General features: G+C 48.7%; 1 protein-coding gene across 3 annotated transcripts in view; it reads right to left on the bottom strand.

Annotated features, from left to right (window-relative positions):
* FAT2 (FAT atypical cadherin 2) overlaps positions 1-16575 on the bottom strand; it is a 98826-nt gene that overhangs the window by 60430 nt on the left and 21821 nt on the right. For all 3 annotated transcript variants that reach the window (XR_011567763.1, XM_070793872.1, XM_019965274.2), the window contains exons 2-8: positions 12086-15353; positions 10327-10641; positions 6141-6199; positions 4342-4653; positions 3161-3371; positions 1461-1600; positions 545-826 (exon numbers count right to left, since the gene is read on the bottom strand). Coding sequence is in view for 2 of the 3 variants with exons in the window: in XM_070793872.1 (XP_070649973.1) it covers positions 545-826; positions 1461-1600; positions 3161-3371; positions 4342-4653; positions 6141-6199; positions 10327-10641; positions 12086-15332 (4566 nt within the window). In the remaining variant the exon portion in view is untranslated. The remainder of the gene's footprint in view (positions 1-544; positions 827-1460; positions 1601-3160; positions 3372-4341; positions 4654-6140; positions 6200-10326; positions 10642-12085; positions 15354-16575) is intronic.

Here is a 16575-nt window from a genome sequence, read left to right on the forward strand (position 1 = left end):
TCCTCTGTGAGCCTCAGGTATAAGATAAGAGAAATAGGTAGGACCAGGACTGGGACTCGAGTGAGACAAATGAGGGATGGAGGGCATAAATTCAGGAGGCTCTCACTGTCAGGGTTATGAAAGTGCAGGCACATGACCCTTGGAGTAAGCCCTCCTTCATTTAGGCCCTTACATATCTTTTTGCTCTGAGTAGGATGGTCTCTGGGCCCCTCCCAGCTCTGATGCTATATGAGTTCATGCGATCATGCAGTCATGGAGGAAGGAGGGAATTGTTGGGGATATTTGGAGTGAGCCCAGGAATAGCCAAAGTTGCAGGAACTTCTTTGGCAGCCATCCCATCTCTTTCCTCACTCTCAGGCATCCGTTATGGAAGATGCCTCTGGCAGGCAGTGAAATGTCACAACTCATCTCATGGATTATCACTCTAAACATCAGTACACCTGGCTCAGTAAGGGGAGAGGGAACCCTCACCATGCCTCCAGCATGTACACCCCCACACATCCGAATACAAGCACATCCTTACCCAAGTCTTTGGTTAACTCACCATGACTGTCAGTGTATGCTGGGAAGGCCCCGAGCCCAGGTCCAATTTCCCCACAGTTACCAGGACACCACTACTGGGGTCCAGCTGGAAGAGACTGGCACTTCCTGGGTCTTGGCTGCCATGTATGGTGTAGATGAGGCCCTTGCCCTTGTCTTGGTCTGTGGCCTGGACTCGGAGGAGCTCCACGCCAGGCATTGTGTCCTGAGGAACTCTGACCTCATAATGAGCCTCCAAAAACTGGGGCCGATGGTGGTTAACATTGGCAATCATGACAATGTAGACCTAGGGAGGAGGGTGAAAGAGAAGATGGACTGTAAGCTCTAGGGGGCCAGGGACCTTGTCTGTCTGCTTCTCCACCGTAACAACTAGGCCTGGCATACAGCTGTCACTTGATAAAATTTTGTTGAATGAATGACCATATTTCAGAATCACAAGGCTTTAAGATGGTGGTTTTCAAAATCAAAATTCTTCTTTAAGGACCTTTTCTTCAGATGAAATTTTTGGGGTGAAATTCCAGTATATGAAGCAAATAAAATGGGCTGAAACCAGAATAGAAATCCAGAGCCCCACTTCCCATCATTCCTTACACCTATGAAAGCCCTTAGGTGCTCTATCTTTAATTGAAAACTGCTCATTTAGATAAAACTCCTTATTATACAGAGATCCACAGTGGGAACAAGAATTCTCCCAAGATTACAGACGTAGAGAGAGTGATCAGATAAGACTGGAATGCAGAACCTTGATTCCAGATTCAGTGTTCTTTGAGATGCACACATGCACAGAGAGCCTTCTGCGTCCTCATCCCTACCAAGGAGGTCCCAGTGTGCGTTGGTGACATGGTGGTGAGCACAGCTACTTCCAACCAAGGAAACCTCCTATCTCTTCTCAACTCAAGGCTCCCAGTGAGGCTTCTCACCTGGGTGGCAATGGTTTGGAACCCGTCGGTCACCTCCACAGTCAAGTTATAGCTCGACCTCCTCCTTGTATCGAGAGGCCTGGCAATGACGATGCTGCCCGTCGTCTTCTCAATGTCAAAGTCCATGTCCTTGTCCCCACCTGGGAGGGGGTGGGGAAAGCATGCACGACCTCAGTGATGTAGGCAGTAATAGCACAAGTATTAATACTGTGGGATTTGGCAGATCTAGAGGAGCTGGTAGTTGATCCTGTCGGGTTATTGTCAAATTATTATCACGATCCAAGTGATGATTCAGGAAAAGGTAAACTTATAAGGACTGGGGAGTCCCAGAGGAAGACCAAAATTTGCCCTACAATGTATTCTGTTACTAGAATTAAAACATGCAGGAGTCATGGAGCTCTGTGTCATGGTTACAGGTAGTCTGCATGGTCTAGAGAAGCCTAGACATGGGAAAAAATGGAAATAACTGTGTTTGACAAGAGGGAATTGTTTATTAATAAACTATGAGAATCCAAAATACAGAAGTAGCATGCAGCTGTTTAAGTGTCTGCTAGTAGAGATCTGTTTAGTGACACAGAAATATGTTCAGGATATATTTTAAAAGGTTATAAAACAATATTTTCTTGTAACCTTAAATGTGTGGGTGTGTAAAGAAGAATGACTAGAGGGAAACATCAAAATGAAAACAGTGGGCTAACTTCTATTTAGTGGGAGTTTATCCTCCCACTGACTAGGTGATTTTTATTCTCTTCTCTGTACTTATTTGTATTTTCCAAATGTTCTATAGAGTGCATGTGTTAATTCACAGAAAAAATGTCAAGTGCTTATAAAGAACAGTGAATTAGCAACGGAAGTAAATCTAGGAGATTAAAAAGCTCGAGATAGGTTTGGTATCCAACCTCTGAAGCAGGTGGGAGTCTCTTTGATGGGACTTCAGGTGATACTGAAGCTCTTAGATTAGAGATTCTTGACCTGGAGTCCCTGGCTGGGTTTCAGAGAATCTATAACTCCCCCCCAGCTGCCAAATTTGTACACAAATTTGTGTGTGCGTGTGTGCACACACATGCACACAGGTCACAAGTATCCTTCTAAAAAGAAAGCCTAAACATTCATCAGATTCCCAAAGTGATCTGTGAACCACTCCCAACCCTGATATGTTCTGACAAAATGTTGATTTAGAAACAGAAAGAAATTTCAGAGGAGGCTGTGAGAGCTTGGACCCAAGTGTCTCCTACCACGAGAATGCACCCTTTCCCTGATCTTGAGGATGGAACCTGGGACCAGAATGTTAAGCATAGCCCCAGAGTACAGCTGGCCTCGAGTTCGTGGTCAGTGAAGTCAGCTCTGCAATGATGTTCATAGTGAGGCAGAAGAGGAAGCATAAAACTTGTGTTTTCTCCCCTGGGTCTCTCTGGCCACTCTCTGGACCTTGGTCTTAGGTCTCCCAGGAACTTGGAGGACCCATCCAGTTCTAGCTGGGGTTACCTGTGAGTTCCCGAGATCATAGATGGTATGAAGGAAAGCTTGGAAGAAGCAGTGTCCTGACAACCCACTGCCCCAGAGAAACAGGGAAAAGGCAATCACCACTCACAGCCAAGACAGAAGATGCCAGGGAAGATGACCTTGAGAGGGCTCAGAAGGATTGTGCCCTGATGACTAGGGCTCAGGATGGGAGGGACTGGCCCTCCTGGGGCCCTTACCTGAGATGCTGAACCAGAAGAGGCCAGGTCGGCCCTCAACACTGATGACCCCCACCATGTGATTAACGGGGTCTGTCTCCATGACCGTAAAGCTGTAGTGGGATTCGTCAAAGGCCAGTGGGATGGAGGAGGGCCGGGGCTTGGGGATCCACTCGATATGTAGCCGGACGCTGGCCGAGAGTGGTGGCTGCCCACCATCTGTTGCCTTGACCTGAAAAGAGGCCAGAATTCAAGTTGAGGCTTTGTCTATAGGGTTGGAGCCAAGAAACAAGAAGACCCAGGTGGCCAGGCCAAGAGACAGAGTGCCCTGTGATGGACTGAGCTGGTCTTTCATCCACTATTTCATCCATTCAGCACAGTTAGGAGCTTACTGTAAATAGGCACCAAGTCAGCTGCAGCAAGCACAGTAGTGAACAGAATATAGAACTATGCTCCAGAACCTTATGGGTAGTGAAAGATGAATCAAAGCCACTATTAACTGAAGGCTTTGTGTGCTCATTCCTAAGACTTTCCATGCATGGGCTCTTTACCCTTCCCAACAAAATCAACATAATAAACTAGAATTTATTGAGCTCTCCCTATCATTAGGCCCTGCTCTAAGAGCAATATGTGCAATATCTAATTCAATCCTCATGACTGCCCACAGAGAGGAACCATCATCAGCTGCTTTTTGCAGGAGGAACCCGGGCCTCTGCATTGTGAATTCTTCTGCCAGGGGTTGTCTGCCTGGCCAGCAGTGAGGCTGGGATTTAGGCTACCAACATGAGAGCCCAGGCCCAAGCCACTTATTATATTAGCTTCCTACAAGGAAAATGTTCTCATCCCCATTTTACAGATGATGGAACAAAGGCTCCTAGGCATAATGACGTGTCCAAGGCCACACAGCTGTAAAATGTCAGTGCTAAGATTGGAACCCAGGTTTATCTTGATTTCAATGCCTCTGCCCCTCTCAACAAAAATCTTTAAGAAGAGAGTGCATTTCCCAGGCAAGGACCTTATTGCCCTCAAAGAGAAAGGCCCAGAATTTTGATCTTTTGGCTTCTTTTTGGGAGAAAGCCACGGAAGTGAGGACTTCCTCCATCACGCCTGAAGGCTGTCTCTCCGGTCTTGTATCCTCAGAGAAAATCCATCCCTGAGCAGGTGTGCACCCAATCCCCACCCCCCCGCCCCCCGACCCTCACCGTGAGAATGTTATACTCTCCAGCTGTGAAGGTGCTGCTTGCTGACACCACGCCTGTGACCGGGTCGATACTGAAGCCTGCCTCATCACTCTCCTCGATACTGTAGGTGACCCTGCCATTGAGACCCTCATCCAGGTCTGAAGCCACCAGCCTGTACACAGGCCCAGAGGTCCCTGGGTTCAGCCTCTCTGGAAGGCGGACATTGAAGAGCTTGTGGGAGAAGACAGGGGGGTTGTCATTGACGTCCGCAATGCGTACCACCACCCTGGAGGTGGACCGGAGGGAGGGCTCCCCGTTGTCCAGCACAGTCACCTGGGGAGAGGATCCAGCGTGAGTTGACAGGCGCAAGGTCATGACTATGTATTGCCAACCACCACAGCTCTTCCTCTGCCCCTGCTTTCAAAAGCCTGGAAGTACCAATCCGCCTGTTCTTTGGTATATACTCGTGATTTTTATTATCGTAACCTCAACTTCTTGGAATCCAGCTGTCTGGCAACCTTGCCCACAGAAAAGCCAGCAAGAACAGAGAAAGAAACTGGAAAGAATTGGAAGAAGACAAAGCCACGGGGGCTGTAACAAAAGCTGGGGCGCTTTACTCGGGAGGCCCATGGGCAGAGACTTTTGACATTCTATTTGCTCGTAATTCTCATACGCTTTGTTCTCACTTTCCTTAAACTACGGGAGATCAGAAAGAAAACAAACGAGGAGGCGTTTATGGAGGCGTGGGCGGTACCTTTGGAGTCAGGCATGCGGCCCAGTGTATGAGATAAGATCCGGAGATAGAAGAAAGGCACGAAAACAATTTCAGGACCAGGCACTGTTCCACATGCGAGCAAATTGTCACATGCATCAGTATAGATAGGACATTACCACTCAAAATGCTTCTGAATTTTAAAAAGATTTTGCTATTTAAAGATAAATGCCTCTACTGAACTATGGAGAATGCCTCAGCGCCTAGAAGGCCATTGAGCTGCTCCTTACTAGTGATGCCGGTTTTACGCAAAGGGAATGTCCAGAGCCTGGGATCATAGAAGGCAACACTGATTTCAGTTCTGCTGAGGAATATGTGTCCCTCCTAGCTGATGCCTTTAAGACTAGCAGAGATGCCTGTTCATCAGTTGTGGAGAACACAGGACAGGGTTGACTAGAGTACTTCTGATTTAAGGCCCTCTGGGCCAAGACTGACACCTCTCATTGGAATGGTCACCAGGGATACTTATTTTAGAGACATCCTAGAAAGAGTGCGACTGCCCAGGTGGCTGAGTGGTAGAGAATACGACTGCAGTGCAGGAGACGCACGTTTGATTCTTGGTGGAGAGGATCCCCTGAAGAAGAGAGTGGCAATCCACTCTAGTATTCTTGACTGGAAGATCCTAGGGACAGAGGAGCCTGGTGGGCTAGAGTCCATGGGGTCACAAAGAGTCAGACCCAATTGAGTGACTGCACACATGCACAGAAAAAGCATGGGCCTAGAGGACAAAGGTCTGGGTTTTCATCCTGGCTCTGCTACTGACCTAGTGTTTGTCCTTGGGTGACTGTAGAGCATGGGGATGGGCCAGAAAGCATACTGGACAAGTACATAACCCATGTGTGCTGCTCCGTTTTCCCACACTCCCTGCAGGCATTACTAATTGATCAGTGCTTCCTGCTCAGCTTAAGTAGCAACTTCTCCCTGAGTCAGAACCCTCCTCAGCTACGCCTGGAGACGGGCATGTGGCCCCAAGGCCTGGCTTAGCTCCAGCCTGGCCTCCCGCAGGAGGTTTTCAAATGTAGTGCAGGGGTTCAGCAGCATCACTCACCTCCAGGATGTGTTCATCCTTGTTTTCTCGGTCCAGCTGCCGGGCAGTGGCTAGGAGACCTGGAGGAGAGATGGTTGGGGGGAGACTGGAGCAAATGGCTCCCAGGGCCATTTTACTGGGATAAATTCAACGCCTACATTCAAAGCCTAGCTCAGAATTCTTTTGGTCTTGGGAGAGCACAACATAAAAAGGAAATGGAAATCTGGAGAGAGAGAAGGGGAGAAGAGGTAGGGAGAGGACAGCAGAGGTGATAGTGTCAGCTGGGGTCCCCACCTATTTCCTGCTTCTGCCATGAGGAGGGTGCTGAGCCCAGGATACTGTTACTGTTGAGTGAAAAGGCAGCTCATCAGGAGTTATAACGGGGGTCACAGTCACTGCCTCTAGTTCCCGGGGAAATCACAAAGGGGTGACATTTTACTCCTTTGTTCTAATTCTCTTGATCACCTGGCACCTAGAATGGGCTCTTCCCATGCCCAGCTGGCACAGATGAGCCAGAGGAGGGCTGCTCTGGGCTCCTCTCAGCACTTCTGTAAATTCCCGAAGGTGAACTTAGTGATCTGTAATTCCGGTTTTCATTTTCTAGGCACTGTGGCTATAAATTGAGGCCATAATGGTGAAAAGGAGCCAGTTCTCTGCCTGCATCAGACAAGTCAAGCTCAAGATTGTTGGGAGACCAGAGGGGCACCCAAGCCCATAGACTTGAGAGGTCCTAGCTGGGTAGGTGGGACCCTTTTCAATGAAGGCAGAGCTATTGGTAGGGCGTAGTGGGTGTTCTAAAAGCTTTCTGTACGTTTCTTGATCTTGTTTAGGTAATTAAATGATAGAGTAATGGAATGAAGTGTGGGGGTGGGGGCTTCCTGAGGGGAAAGGGGGATCTGGTGTTGGGGTGGGGTCTCCAGTACGGATGTGAGGAGTGACCTCTGTTGGGGGCGTGTCTTTGCCTTTGTGTCATTCTGGCTCTTTCTTCCCTCACTGAAGGCAGCCATGGGAGAGGTCCTAGGAGGTTGTTGGAAAGCCCCACAACCAGGAAGGAAGACGTTCCCCTGGGACAGAGTGAATATTGTTTCAGTTCGCCCCACCCAGCTTGTCCCCAAGCTGAGGAACCTGCCGGGGAAGGCCCGGCATCCGGGGGACCCCCAGGAAGAGTGCGGGATGAGAGGGCTTGGCGGAGAGCCTTCCTTCCAGCTCAGTCCTGCCCCCCTCCTGCTCCTGCTCCCTCTTCAGCCCCTCTCCCCTCTCTCTGTTGATCCCTGTCCATCCCCCACCTCTCTTGCCTTCCCAGGGATTCCTCTCTCCCTCCCCTCTCTGTGTGTCTGGGAAACTCAGTCACTGTTCTTCTATCTCTAGTTTTCCTTTTCTCTCTTTCCTTTCTCTCACCACCGCCTCCCCTGCTGCCTTCTCCCCCACCTTCTCAGGGCCGGTGTCCCTGGAATTGCTGCTGGACCCCCTGGACCATTGCCCTGTGCTCCTCCACATCCCCCTCTCTGAGGTTGGTATGAAGTCCTAGATGGGAGTAAGGCCGTTAGCAGAGAAAACTGGGGAAATCTGAATGAAATCTGTAATCTCCTGAATTCCCTTGCACCGGTATTAATTCTTAGTGTTGATACATACACTGTGTTAACATTAGGGGAAGCTGAATGACCGGTGTATGAGAACTCTCTTTGCAGCTCTCCTGTAAGTCTATGATTATTTCACCATTGAAAAAGCAGGAAAAGTTTTTTTTAAAAAGAAAGAGAAAATGGACCTACTTGCTCTGTCTTCAGCAAGTCCTGGGTCTTCTCCTCCTGGCTGTTGCTTCCGTCACCATTTTTACCCAAGTGCCCGCCCAGCCTGCTGCCTGTCAGAATCTTCCCCGCCCTTCAGCTCAGCACAGCTGCCTGCTGTCCCATGAAGCCATTGCTGGTCCACCACACTGAGCAGCTTCCTCTCTCCTCTAAATTCGCAGCCTCACATACACTCATCTTTTACAATGTTGTACTCTTTACACCGGTTCTACAGCTCTTTTTGTATCCAAATCTTTATACTCCTCATGGATTGGGTTCCTCAAGGGCTGAAACTGTGTCTTATTCTTCTTCCCCTCTCCATAGCACTTAACTTAAATGCCTTATAAGGACAGACACCTTCAAACCTTTGTGGGATAAATGAATCTTGGGCTTAACCAATGACTGTGGATGCTGGCAGAGATTCATTCATTCATTTCCTCATTATTTGTTGAGGTTCTACTCTGTGCCAGGCCTCGATATTATAGTTTTCAAAAAACAATCAAAGTTCCTTTTCTGGAAAGCTTGTTGAAGTCTAGTGAAGTATGTGGATAATTAATAGCATAATCACCACATTATAGATGACTATAATGTTCTATGTGATAGTGTGTTTTTTAAAAGTAGATGCTGCTGGGAGACGTATTATAGTGTCAAAAAATACATCTTTAAGGAAAAAAAAAAAAAACATCTTTAAGAAAAGAACAGCTGGGCTAAGATCTGAATGAAAAGCAGGAGTTACCTTGAAAAAGGAGAGGAGACTCCTGGCAGAAGGAAAAGCTTGTGCAAAGGCCCTGTGCCAGGAGAGGGCGTGCGTGGACTGAGGGAGGCCACATGGTTGGAATCAGAGAGTGATGGAGTGAGAGAGGCAAGCTCATGGGGCATGACAGGGCTTGGCTTTATCTTAAGGGCATAGGGAAACCAGCCAAGGGATCCAGGTATGGAAGTAGGACAATCTAAGGGATAAGTAAGGTAGGCGGGGGTGGGGGGGGAGGGGTCATTGCTGGATTTATTATTTTATTTTTAAATGTTCATGCTGATAAGAATTTCTTCTCAACTGAAGGAAGACTAAGCATCTCTGCCCTTTGGGGCATGTTGCCGGACCTGGTGTCAGGGAACTGTTGACAGTAGACACAGGAGGGCTTTGGGAGAAGTAGAGAACCTATTACCTTAGGTGAGAGATGTCTTCCCACTTCCAAAAAGGGAGGGGCCGAGTGGGCCCAGGCAGGGAGCCAGCTTGGGAAAAGCATCCTCCTTCTAGGAAGACTAATCAACTCCCCAAGGTTAAAGGTTCCAAACAGATGTCACCGGGCAAAACAGCACTTGTGTCCCCCACCCGCTGTCTGCCTCAGGACCCCCAGGCCCATCGCTTTTCCTGACTCCCTTTTGCCTTAAGGATCATGAAGGAAGCTGCTGCTAGCTCTCCCCCACTCCCCTGCCTCCCCACCCGGCTTTTTCCAATCTTGCCAGACTTCTGTCCTTCAAGGACAAGAGTCAGTGGTTGGAGCTGGAGAATGGGAAGTTGGGTTGGAAGGCAAGAATGTCAGTGTTCTCTGCAATAGCATGTTGTTCATGGTCCAGAGGGACACATGGCCTTGGAGCTGTACCTGCAGCCGTGGGAACTGGCTCTCATTCTTCTGGGAGCCAGGCAGGCAGCATAAATGCAGGAAGCAGGCCAGAGTGAGGGGACTGTGAGGAGAGAGGACATGCCTGCCCTACACGGGGAGCTGCTGTTGGCTCAGGCGGTTGTGCAATTGGCATGGCTAGATCTTCTAGTTACAGAAGTCTGGAACATTTTGTGAGCTTTGCACATTTTTAAATGTTGGCAACAACTTGAAAATTACTGTTTAAAGCTTGTGCAAGCCAAACAGAACACTGTTGTGGACTATATCTGGTTCACTGCTGCAAGTTTTTGGCCTCTAGATTCCTCTGAACCATCCTAGATGGCCTTGGGTTGAGGAGAGATCTTTGTGAGATTGTTGACTCCTCTGAAGTGGGTCTCTATCACCATCACTCCCTAGGCAGGCTTGAGATCAGTTTGAAACTAGAGTTAAGAGATTCAGCCTGTGGCTTGTGATTCTGGGGAATGGTCGTGTTGGGAACACTTGCAGGGTTGAAATAGTCCCAACTTGACAACATGGGGAACGTGCTTAGCTTCCCTGGGCCCCAAGGAAAGAAAACTGACATATTCTTATTCTTCCATAAAGATGGACTTTGATGAAGTGAAGTTCTCAAACATAGCACACATCAAAATCCTCTGGATGTCTTATTAAAATACAGATTTCTGATTCAGTAGGTCTAAGGTGGAGCCTGAGAACTTGACCTTCTAGCTGGTTCGTATGCGACACTCATGATGCCGATCTTTGGATCACACTTTGAGAAGCACTGCTGTAGAGAATCCTATTCACCCACGTTTCTGAGGTCCTTACCTGTGAGAGGATGAAGGACAAAGAATCCCATATGGTTCCCGCTGGTGATATTGAAGGTCAGTTTCCCCTTGGAGCTGGAGTCCAGGTCCCAGGCATCCAACTGAAGCACAGAGGTGTGCAGGGGCGCATCCTCCCGGACGGTGGGGTAGAACACAGGTCTGGACATCTGGGGTGGGTTGTCATTGACATCCAAAACCTCAATGTAGACTTCAGTTACAGACGAGAGGGGGATGGAACCCCTGTCTACTGCCAGTACCGTCAGCCAGTAACAGGATGCAAATTCTCGGTCCAGGGGTGCCAGAGTCTGAATCATTCCTGGGGAGAGGTGATCACCAAACCCAAAGTATTTCAGAGCTCAAAGTAGCTCTAGAGATCACTTTACCTAACAGTCCTGAAACCATACCATGGAAAGGATATTAACAAGTGTTTCAGGGGAAAAGGGAACTGTGGCCTATATGGTGTGGGAGCTGCTGAGTTAAACACAGGGGAGCTCGGATTCTTATTGAAGAACCTCTCAGAGCCTTTCTCTGCTAAGACAGATCCATAACTCAGCCATGCAGTTATGGGTATACAGGCACATGCAGGGTTTTCATATGGGCATATGGGCACACGCAGGTTTTCAGAAGGCTGTAGTAGTTGACCTACTTTCTCCTGACTACTTCAATCCAAGTCCAATTTATTTATTTCACATTCTCTAGATGGGATTTCCATGCTTTGGTCCTTACAGTGGTTCCTTCAAGCTTCAAGTCCTTATAGATACTAATTCAAGGGTGAGGGATTTGATGAATAAATTGCTGTTCCCCCTCTATCATCTTCATGATTTTAGAGACTTAGCTTCATTCATTAGTTCACTCATTCTACAAATTACTTATTGTGGGCCAACACTGTTCTAGAGGTCAAGGGTCCCAGAGTGAGCAAAAGAAACTTGTGCCCTAAGCTCTCATGGGGCATACTCAACTCTGAAGACCTAGGTGAGAAGGCAAGGCCCGGTTCACAGCCATAGCATCTCAGAGCTGAAGGAACCTCCTCCTTTGACAGATGGGGAAACTGAGGCCCATAGAAAGAGCATGACTTGACCAAGATCATGCAGCAAGTAAGCAGAAGAGCTGAGTCTAGAATTGACTCTCAATCTAATTCTCTTTCATCACCCTCCCCTTTACCCTGGTGAGAAATCATCCGTCAGATTGTAAACTTCTCAAGGTGGATAACCTACTTTTATTCACCTGGGATCTTCTCTAAGTTACCTATCTCAGGGCCTCACAAGTAGAGGGTGCCCGGGGTTTCCTGAATTGCACTTATTTTCTATGGAGCTTCAAAGGAATAAATGCATTGATGCCACCTTTTTGGAGGACAACTTGGAAAGATATATTAACATTGAAAATGTGTATTATCCTTTGACCCAAGAACTGCATTTTTAAGAGTTTTTCCTGTAGAGACTCATGCGTACGAGTAAAAGCATATGAACAAATGCAGCCATTAAAAAAGAGTGAGGAAATTCCCAGGTGGTCCAGTGGTTAGGGCTCTGTAGTTTCACTGCCAAGCACACGAGTTTAATCTCTAGTCAGGGGACTGAGATCCAAAAAGTCATGTGGCGTGGCCAAAATAACTTAAAAAATAAAATAAGAGGGACAGGAAGGAGTGGCCCTATTTATTGCTCCTTTTAGCTTACAGCCTGACTTTTCTCAAAAGAGCCCCTGATTTTCCTTAGTCCCATCCTCTCCCAGCACCTGGCCCTCCCATCCCTCCCAATGCCCAGTACCTGTGTCTTGGTTGATGCTAAAGGCAGCAAGGCCGGTGCCACCGCGCAGGAAGTACTGGAGCTCCCCGTCCAAGCCGGTGTCATCATCGTGGGCGGCCACTACCATCACTGAAGTTCCTGAGGGGCTGTTCTCCTGCACCTGGCCCTGGTGGACAAAGGAGGCAAAGCGGGGAGGGTGGAGATTCTCATTCACATCCAGGACGGTCACCTCCACGTGGCAGAGGGTCCTGCGGGCCAGGGGCTTCCCACTGTCGCTGGCCCATAGGCTCAGGTTATATCCAGCCCTCCTCTCAAAGTCCAGCTCTTTCTCCAGACTGAGTGCCCCGGTCATCGGGTTCACGTGGAAGGTCCCGTGGGCATCATCCAACAGGACATACTGTACTTCTCCCGCAGGGCCCAGGTCGGGATCAGAGGCATCCAGAAATGTTAGAATAGTCGCTGGGGGTAGATCCTCTGGGACCTTAAGCCTGCGGTGTTCTGTGATGCACTGAGGGGAGTTGTCATTGACATCTTCCAATGTGATTATCAGGTCAGTGACAGAGAAAAGCTGGTGGCCCTTCCTGGGCTGGTCCCTGGCCTCAACCTTGAGTATATACCGAGGTTCTGATTCCCGATCCAAGTGTCCTGTGACAACCATTTCTCCAGTGAGAGGATGGAGGGAGAACTTCTCTGTGGGGCTTAACAGCACGTATCGAACCCTCCCATTATCCTCTGAGTCAACATCTTTTGCTTTCAGCTCTGCAACAGTGGTTCCAACTTCTGTGTCTTCTGAGATTGTTACCTGGTACCCACCAGGAGGAAATCTGGGTGCGTTGTCATTCCAGTCTTCCACATTCACTGTCAGCAGCTTCCAGGAGGACTTCTGGGGAGTGCCCAGGTCATATACTGTTACATTGAGGACGTAGAAACTGGTGGCTTCATAGTCTAAGGGGGCAGCTACAGTGAGCAGCCCTGTTTCTAGCTCAATGTCAAAGCAACCCTCTTCATTGCCATCTGCAATCACATAGACCAGTTTTCCATTAAAGCCAGCATCAGGGTCAGTGGCTGCCAGATGGGCTAGAGGTGTGTTGAGAGGAGCACTCTCAAGGATGTCAATGGACTGTGGAAAGTGGTCCTCAAACTGAGGGGTATGATGATTGATCTGATATGCACTTAAGGAAGTGAAATCCTCATCATTGGACTCCTGATTCTGAAGCCCAATAGAGTGCAAGATGGTCTTTGTGAAATGTGTCAGTACCCCTGTCTTCTCACACTTTACAGGGACCTCAAAATGAGGGTCCTTCACTACAGTAACATTCAAAGTCATGGGTGAGGCATAATTTTTCCCATCCGAAGCTGTAATTTTCAGGGAATAGTTGATGGGTTGACCAGTAGTACGGTTCCTAAAAGAGCGTTTCAGGGATATCACGCCAGAGAAGTGATTTAGATCAAAATACTCAAGTTCATTGCCTGATACAAACTCATATTTTAGGTTCAGAAGCTCATCCACATCTATAGCTGACACAGTCATTACTGATTTTCCTACTGGCCAGTCTTCGTGGATAGACCCAGTGCAGTTAACTTCCTCAAACATAGGCTTGTTGTCATTCAGATTCTTGAGCCTAAGAGAAACAGACACTTCTTTTTCCTGGCGAAATGGGGATCCCCAATCTGATGCCCGTACCCGGAAAGTGTAAATTCTATTCATGAGCTCATAGTCCATGGGTTTGGAGGTGGAGATGATCCCCAGGTAAGGGTCAATAGAAAAGGGGACAGCATTTGGACGAGTGATGGAGTAGGTGATATATCCATTCTCTCCATGATCCTGGTCTGTGGCAGTAACAGTCAGAACACTGGTGCCTGGAGGGATGTTCTCATCAAAAGTGCCATCGTAGGAGGACCTGTTGAACACTGGGGCATGATTGTTACAGTCCATGATGTCAATGACCACAGTGGTGGAGGCAAGGCCCGGTGAGGTTCTGATGCGCAGCTGGTACTGGGCTTGGTCATGGAAGTCCATGAGCTTTGTGGTGGTGATCAGCCCCGTGCGGGCATTCAGTTTAAATGCTGCACTCTCTGAGGATGGCTTTAGAACATACTTCAGGTTGGGGAAGGCTGGGGTTACTTTCACCATCACCACACGGCTGCCAGTGGGGGAAAACTCACTAAGCTGCACTCTGTATGTGGCCTTCTCAAATTTCAGGGAAGTCAGTTTGGAAGGGGGTAGGTGAAAGCCCCTGATCTGGGAGTAAACGGAAGGTCTGCTTCCAGCCCTGGCCTGCAGGCTGAGGTTGAATCCATGAGGGTGGTCCATCCAGTTGATGTCTTTGACAGAAACCACGCTGAACTCACTGCTCCGGGCATAAGATTTGATGGCTTTGAAGTTCTTTCCAGGGTCACCACCAACAATCTCCAGCGAGTCCACGTCCGCCCCTGAGCTGTTTGCATCTACCATGACAGTAGCGTAGGTGGCATCCTCGCTGCGGTCAAGCGCATCCAAGACCACCGAGGAAATGGCTGGGGGCTTCCTGAGGGCAGGCTCTACATGGATGACGAGTGCAGCCAAGTTGCCAAATCCATTGCCCTCCGAGATCTTCCGCATGCGGTCCACAGCCAGTACCTGGAGCTCATGCTTCCCTCGCCAGGTGACGTTGAGCTTCCCAGCCAAGGTGACCACCCCGCTGGTAGGGTGGATGGCAAACATCTCTGACCTTGTGTTAAATGCATAATAGAACTCGGCGTTCTGGCCCAGGTCTGCATCGGTGGCACTCACCTTGCAGATGGGGCTCTTGAGGGGCATGTCCTCAGAGATGGTGACCCGGTATGAAGGTGGGGAAAAGAGGGGCTTCAGGTCATTCTGGTCCAGGATGCGGACCACCACGCGGGCCAGCGCTTCTAATTCCAGGGTCTTCTCTGTGGCTTGGATGATGAGGGTATAGCTGTCTCGCACCTCCCTGTTCAGAAGGGCCGTGTTGCTGCTCTTTGTCCTTATTCTCAGAAAGCAGAAGTTGCCCACCACATACTCCTCTGTTTTAAACACGTTGGCCACATCTCCAGAGATAATCCGGTACCTCACTGCCCATTGGGGGTTTATGAGGTAGATGCCCATTTTCTCAGAGCTTTCCACATAGGTCTTGGGAGCAGAGTTTTCATAGATGGTTGCATTATATAGGGGGTGTGTGAAGTGCCAGGCTGAGGAGATGAGGGGGTTCTCACAAGTTGTACAGTGGAACAAGAGAATGGCAAATCCCAACGAGGCAATAATCATGATGGAAAACCTCCTGAAACCCTGGGCAGAAAAAGAAAGAGTATGAGTTAGGAAAGAAATGGTTCCTACTGCTGTGGCTCTTAACTGGGGTGGTTTTGCCCCTCAGAGGACATTTGGCAATGTCTGAAGGTATTTTTTCCTTCCCAGGTGGCACTCATGGTAAAGAACCCACCTGCCAATGCAAGAAACTTAAGAGATGCAGGTTTAACCCCTGGGTAGGGAAGATCCCCTGGAGAAGGGCATGGCAACCCACTCCTATTCTTGCCTGGAGAATCCCATGGACAGAGGAGCCTGGTGGGCTACAGTCCATAGGGTCACAAAAAGCCGGACACAACCAAAGCAATGTAGCACACACAAAGATATTTTTGGCTATTTCAGCTTGTGCAGGAGGTGCTGTTGGCATTTAGTAGATAGAGGATGGGGATGCTGCCAAACAGCCTATGGTGCACGGGACAGACACCCACAGCAAGTCAGCAGTGCTGAGATTGCAAAACCTTGTGTTTGAAGAGTAACAGACTAGTTTAAGTGCTTCCTCAAGGGCACCCAGCAGATACAGCACAGTCCTTAACTGCTTCCCTCCCTTTTCCAAACCTTCAGTGGTTCCCTGTGCACGCGTGCTAAGTCGCTTCAGCCGTGTCCAACTCTTTGGGACCCCATGGACTGTAGCCCGCCAGTCTCCTCTGTCCATGGGATTCTCCAGGCAAGAATACTGGAGTGGGTTGCCATTTCCTCCTCCAGGGGATCTTCCCAACCCAGAGATCAAATGTGCATCTCTTATGTCTCCTGCATTGGCAAGTGGGATCTTTACCACTGGAAAATCTTCCTCAGTGATGCTGAAATCATTCTGAACAGGTACCTAAGCTTAGCAGTCTGACACTAAATACTTCCCGAAAGACACTTCCGTCAGGGCTGAACTCTAGTTGAACTGAGCTGCATCTGCATGTGTAGGAGCTGCGAAAAAGCAAAGGGACCAGGATCGCAGGCCTGGCATCAGGCTCCTGGACCATCAGGCCTGGCTTCACTATTTACTAGCTGGGTGACTTTCTGGGCAGGTTGTTTCATGTCTATGAGCCTCGATCCCCTCTTCTGTAGAGTAGGAATAAGGATAATATCTATCTCATTTGATTGTTTGAAAATTAAGTGAAATAACAAAGGTCAATGAGCTAACAGAGTGCCTGGCACAGAGTAAGTTTTAACATAAGTGAAGTGAAGTGAAAGTCACTCAGTCGTGCCCGACTCTTGT

Source organism: Bos indicus, chromosome 7, assembly GCF_029378745.1.
Source record: "Bos indicus isolate NIAB-ARS_2022 breed Sahiwal x Tharparkar chromosome 7, NIAB-ARS_B.indTharparkar_mat_pri_1.0, whole genome shotgun sequence".
NCBI lineage: Eukaryota > Metazoa > Chordata > Mammalia > Artiodactyla > Bovidae > Bos > Bos indicus.